The 15,966-nt window shown below is 42.3% G+C and overlaps 1 protein-coding gene across 1 annotated transcript in view; it reads left to right on the forward strand.

Annotated features, from left to right (window-relative positions):
• The window catches only part of pou6f2 (POU class 6 homeobox 2), a gene marked incomplete at both ends in the record, with an annotated part of 84,693 nt that extends 69,415 nt beyond the window's left edge, over nucleotides 1-15,278 (forward strand). Inside the window, 3 exons of the mRNA XM_084325558.1 lie at nucleotides 2,350-2,494; nucleotides 6,571-6,739; nucleotides 14,777-15,278. Coding sequence (XP_084181684.1) covers nucleotides 2,350-2,494; nucleotides 6,571-6,739; nucleotides 14,777-15,278 — 816 coding nt within the window. The remainder of the gene's footprint in view (nucleotides 1-2,349; nucleotides 2,495-6,570; nucleotides 6,740-14,776) is intronic.
• Between the last annotated feature and the right edge of the window lie 688 nt (nucleotides 15,279-15,966).

Raw genomic sequence — 15,966 nt, forward strand, 5'->3', positions numbered from 1 at the left:
ACTTTTTAAAAGCCGAGACGAGACGACCCCTATCTCGGATCGTGTAAAAAAAATTAAATAAAAATAAAAGCGACTCCAATGTGCATAGGACATGAAAACACATTGTTTCTCAGTCAGCGTCGGAATCACATCGCTGGTGGATTAGGAGCGATGTTTGATGGGGGGGGGGGGGGCATGCGTCGTTATTAGCCTCGGGCCCCAGCCGCTCCGACGACGAGAGGGAAACGCGTTATAATTGTCGTGAGCATGTTTTCTTTCTGAACGGAGACCGGGGATTATGAAGCTCGTGGAGGGACATAGAAGCACTAAGGGCTGCTCCAGGATCAGTCAGAAGCTCGTGGAGGGACATAGAAGCACTAAGGGCTGCTCCAGGATCAGTCAGAAGCTCGTGGAGGGACATAGAAGCACTAAGGGCTGCTCCAGGATCAGTCAGAAGCTCGTGGAGGGACATAGAAGCACTAAGGGCTGCTCCAGGATCAGTCAGAAGCTCGTGGAGGGACATAGAAGCACTAAGGGCTGCTCCAGGATCAGTCAGAAGCTCGTGGGGGGACATAGAAGCACTAAGGGCTGCTCCAGGATCAGTCAGAAGCTTGTGGAGGGACATAGAAGCACACTAAGGGCTGCTCCAGGATCAGTCAGAAGCTCGTGGAGGGACATAGAAGCACTAAGGGCTGCTCCAGGATCAGTCAGAAGCTTGTGGAGGGACATAGAAGCACACTAAGGGCTGCTCCAGGATCAGTCAGAAGCTCGTGGGGGGACATAGAAGCACTAAGGGCTGCTCCAGGATCGGTCAGAAGCTCGTGGAGGGACATAGAAGCACTAAGGGCTGCTCCAGGATCAGTCAGAAGCTTGTGGAGGGACATAGAAGCACTAAGGGCTGCTCCAGGATCAGTCAGAAGCTCGTGGGGGGACATAGAAGCACTAAGGGCTGCTCCAGGATCAGTCAGAAGCTTGTGGAGGGACATAGAAGCACACTAAGGGCTGCTCCAGGATCAGTCAGAAGCTCGTGGAGGGACATAGAAGCACTAAGGGCTGCTCCAGGATCAGTCAGAAGCTCGTGGAGGGACATAGAAGCACTAAGGGCTGCTCCAGGATCAGTCAGAAGCTCGTGGGGGGACATAGAAGCACTAAGGGCTGCTCCAGGATCAGTCTGACCTCTCCTCCTGTTGTCTCTATCCAGTATTGACATTATATAGTCTGTGCTGGCCAACTCAACCCTGCAGCCGGTGATGAGCGCTCATTGTTTATTGTTTATTAAAAAGGATCCCGGGCGGCTAGGTGGTGTAGTGGGCAAGGCGCTCGCCATCAACGCTGGAGACGCTGGGTTCGAATCCAGCTCTCGGCGTTGCTATCAGCTTGGCTGGTCGTTCATACTAACACAATTGGCAGTGTTAGGGGGTGGGAAAGCTGATGGGTGGGTCCTGGGCGTTGTGGACAGCGACCCCTACAGTTCGGTCGGGGCGCCTGCACAGCGAGGGTAGGATCTTCCACACGTTACACTCTCCCGGTGAGAATCTGCGCGGCCAGGCTGGCTGCCGGCTGGCTGCACATGCGTCGGAGGAAAGCATGTGACAGTCTCCGGCCTCCCGGACCAACAGTAGGGGGGAGTGCGCAACAACCAGGAAGGGGGTTGGGAATTGGCATAACGAATAAAACAGTGGGATGGGAGAAAAATCGGAAAAAAGGAGGGGGGAAAAAGATAATAAAATAAATAAAAATAAAATAAAGGGATCCCCATTAGCTGATCCCCATGGCACCAGCCAGTCTTCCTGGGGTCCCAAGTAATTGCAAATGAGACGCACATTTTCACACACATTTCGCAACTAATTAACTTTAGTTCACTAATGTTAGATACAGTAGCTATAGCTGAGATGGTTAATGGTAGGTTTGCAGTTGCTAAAATTACAATTGTACTAATAGAACTGGATATAAAATATTGCAGTGTTTTCTCCCTTCAACATATCGGTTAACTTTGGAGTCGTTTGCAGCGCCTCTCCCTGTAACCTTTGATTGATTGGATTGATTGAAAATTTTATTAACAGATTGCAGAATGGGTACAATACAGTACGTAAAGTGCGTAACGTACGGGTATGGAGGCCACTAGAGGCCTGCAAAAGATGGTCATGTCGGCAGGCTGATTCCATATCTGCCCATATCGATATTTTAAATAGAAACGAAGCCAATATCGGCCCGATATCAATATATATCAATCAGCGACTAGATGGTAAAGAGCTTGTTTTACTCACTGTCACTTAATTGTGTCTTCTGTGTGTGTGTGTGTGTGTGTGTGTGTGTGTGTGTGTGTGTGTGTGCGTGTGCGTGTGCGTGTGTGTGTGTGTGTGTGTCCAGCTGCCTCAGGTCCAGCAGGGTCAGACGCTGGCGTCTCAGGCCAACCTGCTCCACAGACAGAGTCCTCTTCATCAGGCTTCCTCCTCTTCCTCCTCCAACTCCACCAACTCCTCCTCCGCCCTTAGTGTGGGACAGCTGGTCAGCAGTAAGTGGACAACTCACACACACACACACACACACACACACACACACACACACACACACACACACTCAGACACATACACACACTCTCTCACACACACGCACGCACGCACACACACACACACACACACACACACACACACACACACACACACACACACACACACACACACACACACTCAGACACTCAGACACACACACACACACTCTCTCTCTCACACACACACACACACACACACACACTCAGACACACACACACACACGCACACACACACTCTCTCTCACACACACACACACACACAAACTACATCTAGGCTGCTAGTCTACAGTGGGGCTGGGCAATATATGGGAAAGAAATAAGTATCACAGTATTGAGAGGGACCTTTTTTCCCATATCAATATATATATATATATATATGTGCGTGTCACAGTAATTGCTTAGGTGTGGAATATCGCATGTTAAATAATTGAGTTGATGTTCATCAGGTTGGACCGTGTAATAACGAGAAATGCGATACAGTATGGAAATAAAACAGAATTTCAATTGATTGACATTCACACATATTTCAGAAATCACAACAATTGGATTTTAGCGTTAATTTGGACAACAAAATGATATACCACAATGCACAATACCAAATAATCCCACAATGCGATGACATAGATGACAAATATCAATATATTTTGCCCAGTCCTGCTCCGCAGCTTACAGATGCACTTAGTTATACCGTCTACAGCTCACTGTGCAGTTAGTGTGAAGAGCGTTTTGAATTTGTAATATAACACGTAATAAAGATGAAATATTCCTGCAGCGTATGTATTTCCTAACATACGGTCCAGTGTTGTAGTCGAGTCACAAAATCTCGAGTCCAAGTCGAGTCTCGAGTCCCCAGTGTTCAAGGCCAAGTCTAAGAGTCACGAAAGAAGAGCCGAGTCCCCATTACCCTAGTCCGAGTCCAAGACATCAAGGTTGAGTCAAAGAGCTGACATACAAATAAAAAAAGGTCTACATTAAACATAAATTACACACTAGCCATCAATATCGTATGCCAAATGATTAGGGCCTATTACAAAAAAAGAAAAAAAAAATATGTATGTATTTATCAATTAACAAGTCAGAGTCCTCGTCTGCACCTTCCGAGTCCGAATGCAGTCAATGCTCGAGTCCAAGTCCAAGTCCGAGTCATCAGTGCTCAAGTCCAAGTCGAGTCACGAGTCCAGGACTTGAGTACTACAACACTGCATACAGTACAGTTACCGTACTTTTCGCACTATAAGCCGCACCTGACTATAAGCCGCAGCAGCTAAATTGAATGATGTGTACATATATAAGCCGCACTGGACTATAAGCCGCAGGTGTTTTAATGTTTAATTATCATATGTAATTAGCATTGGGACACAATACTGTCGGACAAATAACAAGAATTAACTCATTTACAAGTTGTATTAAGTTTAGCAAATAAGAGAACAGATAAATAACATTTCAATGCAGTCAAAAAAGCAATATTTTGATTTGAACATTTTCGGGTTTGGTCACGTCGAGTCACATATAAGCCGCACCGTTATATAAGCCGCAGGGTCGAAAAATGGGGGAAAAAGCCGCGGCTTATAGTCCGAAAAGTACGTTAGTATGATCACTGCAGTGGCACAGTGGTTAGTTAGCACTGCTGCCTCACAGCAACAAGATCCTGGGCTCAACCCCCAGCAGGGGGCCTTTCTGTGTGGAGTTTGCATGTTCTCCTCCCACACTAACAGACACGCATGCTACTGTAGGTATATCCTGCCGTTGCCCTTGAGCAAGGCACTGGCATCACAACCGGAGTTGGTCCCCGGGCGCCGCACTGTGTGGCTGCCCACGGCTCCTAAATAGTTAGGATGGGTCCAATGCAGAGGACGAATTTCCCCAAGAGGGTTAATAAAGGTTCAACTTAACTTAACTTGTGTTGAATTTATAATGTAATAATATATGTATAATATACAATAAAGTTTGTTTTACTGTAAAATATCCCACCTCCATACATATCATGCCACGTACATGTCTTTATCACAACTCTTCAATAACTACATTTAAGGAATTCTTGCTAAAGATGTGTGATCAGCTGATATGTATCCATCAGAATGTTTTCACTCCAAAATCTCAGTATCTGCATACGGCATCAAGTATCAGTTGTGCTCTAGTACCCAATGAATATAAGCTTCGTTCTCATACTACCTGGCCCTTTGCGGCATTCAGACCTTTATAAATCACCGGGCCACAGCCTGTCACCCTGCAAAAACTCTCTTTTATTTGCACAAATTTAATTTGTCAGAGTGTATTCCCTTAAACTCCAGGTAAAGTGATTTCAATGGGAACTACGACAGTGGTGAATTTAATAATTAAAAAAGAAAAGACGCCATTGATCAACTTGTTTTGTTCAGTGTATGATGATTACTCTTTACTTTGTCAATATCTTAGGAACCTTTTTTGTGACAGAAAAGAAACAAAGCAGTTTTCTATTTATTCTGTTTAAGAAAGAGCCAACGCTTAGTATAAAGTATAAACCCCTTGATGTCAACAATCAATATTACCTAAGGCATTACCATACACAGAAAATGCATTATCTTTAGACTATGACACACGCCACATACACCACATACACCACATACACCACACACGCCACATACACCACACACGCCACATACGCCACACACGCCACACACGCCACATGTCACTCACGACGAGGCCCTGGCGAGACGGCAGCCCAATAGATTTTTTTGCCTAAATACGCTCTGAGGATTCCTTTTAATAATTCATTGATAATGACCGAGATGAATAATTCAGAAGGCACAAACTTTTGCTTTGGTAAGCAGGATGGCAGGGCATCTGACATTGATGTACAACGTGAAATCACCTTTTATTAGCGAGGAAATTTCTTCAGAATGCCCTCACTGACGTTTTTTTTTCAAAACCACTTCAATGTGCTCGGTGCTAAGTGGCGTTTTTACTGTGCAAACGGTATTTTTCTGTTTAAGAAAATGAAATAAAATACACTTGATGGTATGGAGCGGTATATGATTCTTGCCATTGTGTGTAAAGCTAATTTGTGGTGTGGAGGTGTGAATCTCCTGGATGTGATGAATGGGAATGAGTTTGTATACACATAATATATATATATATATATATTTATTCCAGAAAGATATCTTTCAGGTATAACAGGGAGGATTTTGTCACGGTGTGCTTTCAGCACATTTGCAACTCTGGAGGAATCCCAGGAATGCCCCATGGCTCCGCTCCACATTTTCCTACTGAATCGACATTCTCTGCGTCCCTCTATTTGTATATTTTCTCACGGAGGATTAAAGACGCCATGCGCTTTCAATTTAGAGTGCCGTGCCGAACTTTTTATCGATGGTTACAGAGGAATTTATATCTTCGAACATCCATTTCAAAACGCGACATGTATGCGATACCCGACTAGTCTATACAAGACCGAATAAATACCGTAGAGAAATTAGTAGTTGTGTGTGTGTGTGTGTGTGTGTGTGTGTGTGTGTGTGTGTGTGTGTGTGTGTGTGTGTGTGTGTGTGTGTGTGTGTGTGTGTGTGTGTGTGTGTGTGTGTGTGTGTGTGTGTGTGTGTGTGTGTGTGTGTGTGTGAGAGTGGGAGTGGGAGTGGGCGTGTGACTGTATGTGCGCGCGCGCGCGTGTGTGTGTGTACATGGACCAGGCTTTCCAAGACAAGTATATAAAATACCAACCATTGCTCGATGTGATAACCACAAGTGTAGATAGTATACTCATATTCGGAAGTCTTGGCCATGTATATAAAATGCACCATGAGTGGTCTGAGAATTGCTGCAATGTCTAAGAGAAAGGCCAAACAAATAGCCAAATATTGCTCTGCAGCTCTCTCAGCTATTATTGGCAGCGTAGCCGCGTAGAGAAGGAGGTGCTATGTGTTAAGTGTTCAGTGCTGCTTGGCTCCGATATATTTGATTCCCTGTTTATGTAATATAATTTGTGGAACCAAAGAAAGTATTCAAATGTGTGTGTGTGCGTGTGTGCGTGTGTGTGCGTGTGCGTGTGCGTGTGTGTGTTGCAGACCCACAGACTGCCCCTAGTGAGGTGGATGGGGTCAACCTGGAGGAAATTCGGGAATTTGCCAAAGCCTTCAAGATCCGGCGCCTGTCCCTGGGCCTGACGCAAACCCAGGTGGGCCAGGCGCTCAGCGCCGCCGAGGGGCCCGCTTACAGTCAGTCTGCCATCTGCAGGTGAGGAGGACCTCTGGCGCACAGCAACAGTGGGATCTGGTATCCCTGGTATTTCTCACCAGATCCCGATTTTCTACTCTGTTTTTGAAATGTTTGAATATTATTCCTCCCGTCCTTCCTAGTGAAACTGTAGATACAGAGAGAAAGAGAATCACATTAATTAAAATTTGCTTTTAGTAGTAGTAGTTGTATTCAGTCATCACACACAATACAATATGCACAATCATTCCAGACTGTCAACTGTCTACGTATAGATGGCTGTCATATCATTATCAAATTAAGCCTCCAAAACACAAACCAAAAAAATTACAAATTGGGTTTTTGTAATTTTGTAACCATCAAAAATAGCTATACACATTTTTTTTTTTTTTTTTTAATACTTGTTCCACAAGTTAACCCAGACAATATAAATACTTCTCCTTTTAATCCCTTTCTTAGCTTTTTGAACAGTACATTTACAAACATCTCTTCAAATGTATTGAAAAAACCTTTGCACACAGTCTGGGAGTAACTTTGCTTTACATTATTTGCATTATTATTTTATAATAAACCAAATCATTAAATTGCATAACATGAGACTTTATAAACAGTGGATTTGTGTGGTCATAGTAACCAGCCTTATAAATGATCAGAATGGCCAAACCTCGCTTTTGCAGTAAGACTATTGGATTTACAGTATTTTTAAATGTCGACCCCCATACTTCCACACAGTATGACATGTAGGAAGTATAAGTGAGCAGTAAATTATGTACACAGCCTTATAGTTTCATATATCCTTACATTTATACAGGATTGCTACTGACTTAGACTTTTGCCTTGAATGTAGTGTTGTTTCCATGTTAATTTCTGATCAATAACTACCACTAGAATTTTTTTCTCAGAAACTCTTTCCATTTTAACAGATTTTTAACTCGATATTCCCATCTACTTCTGTTTGATTAGCAAAAACCATAAATTTCGTTTTCTTAATATTGAGAGACGATTTATTAACATCAAACCAAGTCTTGAGAATTTCCTACTCACTTTCAATATCATATCATTACTGAGCAATATAAAGTTGTATCGTCTACAAAAATAACACATTTGAACAGTTCAGCAACATTGAAAATATCATTAATATAAAGTATAAAACGTTTTGGACCTATCACCGATCCCTGGGGTACTCCACAGCTGACCTTCCTAAATGCTGACACAGTGTCATTAATTTGCACACATTGCTGTCTGTTTTCTCTTAGCTCTTACTTCTCCAATTTTCTCACTAATATGCTGTGATCTATTCTATCAGAAGCCTACCAATAGAACACTCATCATTTTCTTCTACTATCTCCCTTACTGCATACCGTAGTTATTTTTTCCCTAAACCCATACTGGTGTTCACTCAATATTCTGTATTTGCCAATGAAAAGATCCAGTTGTTTCACAAATAATTTCTCTTAATATTTTTGAAAATTGAGGAAGTAGGGACACTGGTCTATATTTGTCCATTTGATGCTTATCTCAATTTTTTTTAATATTGGAATTACCTTTGCTGATTTCATTTGCTGATTTTTGTATTTTCTTTTTCTTCTGTTTTTCAATAAATCGCCTACTATCAAATGAGTTCCATTTGAAAGCTCCACTCATAGGCTGACTAGCAGAGCGGAGCGGAGCAGACCAGACGACCCAAATGCTGATATGATTACTGGGACATTAAGCTCACAGAAGTAGTTTTTTTTTTAAATTTTTGTTGAGAAGTTCTTTAAAAAGTGAAGCAACCACCTATGGCTTCAAACAGTTCAGCTATAAATAAATAAATATAGAAACAACGTCACTCTTCATTGTACCACATCTTCAGTTTAATAAACTTAGGCATTTTCTAAAAGGGCCACATAAAGCATTATTTTAAGTAAAGGTACTGTATTGATTAAAGTTTTACCATGTAAACAAATTCCATAAAACCTTTTTGTCAATCAATCACACTCCTATACAGGAACGTATGTCACTCAGCCTGTGAAACAGCTCTGCCCCAAAGTCCTTATTAACAACTGGACCTCCACAACCAAATTAGTTTGAAAGAAAATTAGGAAATTACTGTGAATTGCATGTATACATAGTATGACAAATGACCAAATATTAGGCTTGTCTGAACATGTATGAGTTATCCAGTGATATGGTTATCATCAGAAAAGGACACAGTGAATAGACAAGGCTGCACAGACGCCGTGAAATTAAATTATTTAACGTTTTCCAATCCATTTTCAATTCTTATCTGTTAAGTTAATATAAGACGTTTATTCAATAATTTGTTAAGGAAAAATAATACACGCATAAGTAACACCGGTTAGGTTATATTGATCCGCTGTGTCTGTCCTGTCTATACGTCTGTTTTTAATACATTTTCAATGAGGAGTATCTGTTTGTTGGACAGAGCTGACGCTGTGTTTGTCTCCGCCAGATTTCTGTCCCTTTTGACGGACAGAAAAGTTTGGAGAGGGTGAACTTTTGGAACTGACGGATATGTTACCATCCGTAAAACTGTTGTTTCTGCAACTAGTTTATGTTAAGTTATGTTCTAATTTAAAAACAAACCAACGGACAGTAATGCCTTCCGTCAAATTTCTATCTGTTCATTGTCGGCTCAATGTAGCAGCCTTAAGTTGACTTCCTCTTTGACATGGGAACGTCGTCCAACTCTCTATAGTTTATGCATTTTCAAAGCAGTGTATGAACCATTTGATATTTTGGTATAAAACAAAAAAAATTACCTTTAAGACACACCATCCCCATAGGTCATTGTTGAATTAAAATAGTCAACACAAGGCAGTTTATTATTTATTCCATATCATGGTGTACATCACATAATCGACGCATACATCCTCTTATAAAATGTAACTCTTGGCTAAGAACTCAGCCAGACACAGCAGCATGCAGCAGCAAATGAAGGCACTCAACCGTACAACTCCAGAGAGTGGCCCATAATTGCCCGGTGTCCATAACTCCCATCTATATTTAATTTCATATTTTAAACACACATTATTAAAGTATTAAAATACATAATTGAATAGCACCGTGACAAAATGAAGTTCTCATGTCTTGTGTCTAGTCCTTCCTCTCTCTCTCTCTCTCTCTCTCTCTCGTTCCGCGACATGACATCCCCCGGTGATACTTATGCAAAATACATTACGGAGTATTACGAGAAGCACTCAAAGCATTTAATAATTACTAAGGCCTATTACCGTTCTCTCCGCTACGGCGTGAGAGAACTGACTTTGACAGGGATGATCTCTTAATAAGATTGCCGTGTTTTATGGTCGCCACGAGGACACGAGACGAGACATAAGCGGCACATTATATATTCATTAGATAATCATATTATCTGTGTTAACTAAGAGCTCTCGTCTCTCTCCACTTTGCTGTTCAACTCGACCGACGTTTTGCATTGCATGAAGAGCCCCAAGAGAGATATGCATCTATCCAACATCTATTCAACATCTATCCAACATCTATCCAACATCTATTCAACATCTATCCAACATCTATTCAACATCTATCCAACATCTATCCAACATCTATCCAACATCTATCCAACATCTATCCAACATCTATCCAACATCTATCCAACATCTATCCCCTGTTCGTAGGAAAAACAGATATCTGGCACGTTTAGATGAGGGGTAGAAAGACCATTAAGTGTTTATTAATAAAAGCACATGAAAACCAAAAGACCCTATTCATATCAGATATACATATATATATATTCATAAGAGCCATAGATACACGAAGACTATAAAGATACATACTGTGCACTGTAAACCCTTATTTATTCCAGAAAGTGAGGCAGAACAATCTGCTGTGTTCTGGAATCAAATATAACATAATACAGTATATTTTAAAAAGAAGAAATAAAAATAAAACATCTACATAAACAGATACATCAGTCTGCTGTTAAAAATAATAAATATATACATAAATAAAAAGTTTTTTAAGTTAAAATGACCTTTCTTCTTCTAGAACACGTTAGAGTGTGTCATCATCACAGCCAGAAGATTTGACATCACCTTTTGCTATACTCTTTGCCACTCTTCCCCCCCCCCCATCAGATTTCAGTAAAATAATAATAATAATAAATAAATAAAATAGTCTTATTCGTGTATTAATTTTAAATGTGCCTTCCAAAAGGCATGCGCCACTCTGCGATGACCCGCGCTGTTTATGTGGACACGGCGCTGCCTCCTCACACTAAACACGCCACCGCGTCAACATCAAGAGGCCAATAAAATGTGAAACGGGATGGACAGAGAGAGAGAGGGGGGGGGGGGGGGGGTTCTTATGAGGCCCCCGTGTTTAAAGGTCTTAAAATCACATATGAAATATTTACAGCCATGCATAATTCACATATTTATAACATACATTAAAATCCATTAGCTTCAAAAAAGAAAAAAAAAGAAAAAAACACTCAACGCGGGTTGTTATATCTGTGCCGTAATTTTTTTCCCCGTCGGTATGACATTGGCGGACATGACAGGGGCCTCTCCCGGCGTTTTAAGTAGGAGGACTTTTTTTGCATGCTTGAGTTTAGTTAACATCACCGGAGACACGCTGAGGACAAGGGGGGACGTCCACCGTGGGAGGGGGGGGGGGGGGGGGGGGGGGGGGGAGCTGAACAGACAGTGACAGATACCTCCATCTTGTCTCCTTCTATCGCTCAGTGGCCTTTCAAAAAGACTTTATTAGGTCATCGGGAAGACACAGACATTACCGGGGAGGGAGAGGACACGATCAGACCAATGATCTTCTTCGTGTCGTCTGTCTGTCTGGGCTCGGCACGCTTCTGTTAAAGGGCCACTTTGCCCAAAAATAACCAATGCTTATTTATTTTGCACATAATGTCCCACAGCCCCAAAGACTGTTTTGCACACATTGATTTAGTTTGACTAAATCTTAATGACTAAAGTTATTGAGAGTGAGTGAGTTTGAATGTGGCCACCACCAGTGGCGGTGATGTCATCTGGGACATTGAATCCTCATGTTACCCGCTATACCTTATCATTTCATTGAGCTGTAATTAACACAACATGGATTCAATGTCCCCGGTGACCATATAACATACCCATATTCCAACTCATTTACTCTCGATAACCGTCAAACGAAAAATCGATGTGTGCATAAATCATAATGAAAGAGAGGTCCATATACCGGCTGTCGCGTTAAAGCGTGATTTCAAAGATACGATACAAGCCTTTCAACGCAACACTTGTCATTGCTGTGGATCTCTTATATATTTGTTTAAAATGCATGCTTGTGTGTATATATCTTCAAATGTGCTGCACTCATGCGCAAAACATAATGGCACTTCATGCCAAGACGAACTGTCATTTTCAAAATGAACCAGAATTACATATTCACCACCCTGTGAAACGTGAAACATTGTCATGCTTTCAAATAGTAGTCCCTTTTAGGCATATATATATATACACGTTAAGACACCGTTTTAAGCTAGGCTAGTGGTCCGTATCCGCTTCCATTAATTTGTGCTAAGCTAGGCTAGCTTGCAGCTGGATAGCTACTGAACGCACAGAGGAGGAGATTAGTATTTATCTTCGTGGTCCGACTCTGGAGAAAGATGGTAATCGCATTTCCCATAATGTTGGCTGTGTTCCTTTAACGGTGTGTTTAAAGCGTGACTTGTGATGTGAAGCGCTTCTAAGAGCTATGAGAGTGGAGGGGGGGGGGGGGGGGAGGGTAACAGAGATAGGTGCAGTTACTCTTAGGGCCATTTCCCCTTGCGGCTGCGTGTGTCACTAGTGTGGGAGGGGGCACAGAAAGCTGCTCTTGACTCATTTTAGTATCTTTGGTTCCTGTTGATCCATGAAATGTGCTGTCTCTCTAGTACTGACTCCCCATACTACTAATGTATTCCCTGCAGTATGGAAACCCGGGGGGTGGGTTATAAATAAGACTGCCAGTCAACAAGACGTAACACACCAACAAGTAGGGTGACCAGGTGTCCCCCTTTTGGTTGTACTGTCCCACCATTTGAGACCGCGTCCCACATATTGAGAGGATGACCCTCTTTTCGAAGCAAAAAAAATAATATATCGAACACAAGACATTCCTGTCAAGTGATAAAGTTTGAATATTTAAAACAGATGTTAGGTGGTAACAAGCCGGCTGCCAGTGCCAAGATGAATGTGGAGAGATATAATTCTGTATTTAATTTGTATTTATTTTGATTTAACCTTTATCTATTCCGGTGAAGACGAGTTATTCTAATAAAAAAAATTACATTATCTATCCGCCCACTTTGTCCCACTTTGTCCCACCAAAATCTTACTGTTGTCCTGCTTTTGGACTTTTTGCATCTGGTCACCCTACCAACAAGCCGTATGTACGGAGAGGTAAAGAGGCACGGGCCGTTTTTTTTTTTTTTTTAACAAAAGCATCGTCATAACATAAATAGTCTTTGTCCGTTCAGCAAAACCTTACACTCCTTTTAATGGTTTTTGTTTTGTTAAATCAGGCCCATAGAGGCAGCTCCTCAGTACAGCAGCTCTCCTTCACCTACATCAGTCTGGACACAGGGCCGGCCGGGCGACTCAAACCGCACCCTGAAAACTGACGAGTCGAACAGGCCGTGACCATCCCTCTGAACAAAAATAAAGAATATACTGTATATACTGTATACAGTATATATAAAAATGTATTATAAAATAAATAAAAACATCATCATATCTAAGCCACGAGTGCTATTTCTGTGTTCAAATCACACTACATTGCATCTGACAAGTGCATCGGGCCACCGGCAGTTCCCCCAGTGCGGGGACGCGGTTCTTAGAGCAACTGGACTCAAAGTGCACAATATATGACATTAGAATTATGTGTCATGCATCCATTAACGTGTAAGAATATTCCAGATTGGAGTGTGCAAATGTATTCATATTAAATATACAATGAGAGGGTTGTTAGATGGGGCTAAAAAGTTTGAAAAATGTATTAAATGTACATTTTGATTAATAATTCAAGCTTATTTTGTAAATAAATGATAGTGCCATATTTTAAGTGCATGCATTGGTTGCTTGTTGATTTTTTTTTATCACCAGAGGGAAGGATATGGGAATCATATAGTCACTTGTTTGGTTTTTAGATTTTGTTGATTGACGGTGTATACTTTTGGATCATTTTAGTCAGGTGTTCGCTATGTATTTGGTGCACATGGATCTATTATTTTCTAGCCAATGGCAGGGTATCCCCGCTCCACGTCCCGCCATTGCGGGACGCGTCTATACTTTTACCAACCCAGTTCCGCGTTCTGCGATCTGATTGGCCACTGACGTTTCTGGTCATGTGACATGTGCGCCAATCGCGTGACGCCTGTTTCTGCGCCTATTTCCGCCTCTAACAGCCTGCAAACTACCTAACGCCTAGTTTATCACTGGTTAAGCTTAGGCGACTCTTTCGAAGTTGGTTAATGTTAGAGTTTGGAATCAGGGCTGGTGTTCTATCGCCCTGCTCTAAGACAAACTCTAACCTTAACCAACTTCGAAAGAGTGCCTAAGCTTAACCGGTGGCAGAAACAGGGGTCACACGATTGGCGCAGATGTCACATGACCGAACCCGTCGTTATTTGCCGAATGTCTTTCCCCCACTCTGTCTCCCATTCCTCATCTGTCTCTCCCTACTGGACTGCCCAGTAGAAATAAAGCGAGAAAACGCCAAAAAAATTAATATAAAAAAGAAAGAAAAAAAAAAACGTCAGTGGCCAATCAGATCGCAGAACGCAACGCGGAACTGGAAATGGGTTGGTAAAAGTAATGACGCGTGCGGGACAGAGAATCCTATAGCCTCTTCCAGACAATTAGTTAGGAAAGGGTTAACCTTCTGTATTGTCGCAGTGAAAGGGTTAACCCTTTGCCGCGCGGCAGTGAAAGGGTTAACCTTCTGTATTGTCGCAGTGAAAGGGTTAACCATGATGTGGCAGTGAAAGGGTTGAGGCAGGCAGCGTATATATCCCATGTTCGGGCAGGGCACCTAAGATTCTTCTCTCTCGATTCTCCCCAGACACACCATCCTGAGAAGCCACTATTTCCTACCACAGGAACCCCAAGAGAACACTGTAGGTAGCAAACTGAACCCTGGCCTTTTATATCCTGCCAGGTTTGAGAAGTTGGACATCACCCCTAAAAGCGCCCAGAAGATAAAGCCCGTTCTGGAGCGCTGGATGGCCGAGGCGGAAGCCCGCCACCGGTCCGGCATGCAGAACCTGACCGAGTTTATCGGCAGCGAGCCGTCGAAAAAGCGCAAGCGGAGGACCTCTTTCACCCCGCAGGCGCTGGAGATCCTCAACAGCCACTTTGAGAAGAACACGCACCCCTCCGGGCAGGAGATGACGGAAATAGCCGAGAAACTCAACTACGACCGCGAGGTGGTCCGCGTGTGGTTCTGCAACAAGAGGCAAGCCTTGAAAAACACCATAAAGCGCTTGAAGCCCGACGACGAGCCGGCGCCGCCGCCGCCGATGGACCCGCTCGCCGATTCTCTACAGGAGGAGCTCCCGAAGTGAAGTACCGGAAGAAGGTGGAGAGACGCACGTGTGGGGAAGAGTCTTTAAAACAACATGGTGGACGATGGACCCGTAAAGGAATGAAACTGGGGGGAAATAATATTGGGGAAAAAAAACACACACAAAAACATTCCTCTCCTTTTATGAAGACAGCTGGATGGACAGTCGTGAGTTTGCAAATAAAAATATGTGTTGTCAGTGTACCAGTTATGTAAATGACCGTGGCGATACCAAAAACAATGGGGGTGTGGGGGGGGGGGGGGGGGGGTATTAATATCTGAGAATTATGTACAAATATTGTGCTGTTTCAAAGAGTTTTATATTCTGGCCTTTACAGACCAGAATATTGCCCACATTTTGGTGTCCCATAAAGGGGGGATTTAGTAAAGAGATCATACCAAATCAAAAACACTATTTACCAAAGTCTGTTACATCTGAGTACTAAGAATAATTTTGTAATGTAAATGTGTTCTAAATTTTTACATTTGTACTGTACAAATCTAAGCTATATGTGTTAGGTTGGGTAACCATTTTAACTTTGTCTCGCTTAATTTCTCTTCATTGTTTGTATGTAAATATCTCCAAAATACTGTCTTCAAATTTAAATCACACCGATCAAGTTCTCTTTTGGAAAGAAAAGAAGAAGTACTGTTGCTGTTAGAAAAAAAACCAATTGCATAATGTTGTT

The sequence above is a fragment of the Notolepis coatsorum genome (genome assembly GCF_963971535.1).
Source record: "Notolepis coatsorum genome assembly, chromosome: 12".
Classification (NCBI taxonomy): domain Eukaryota; kingdom Metazoa; phylum Chordata; class Actinopteri; order Aulopiformes; family Paralepididae; genus Notolepis; species Notolepis coatsorum.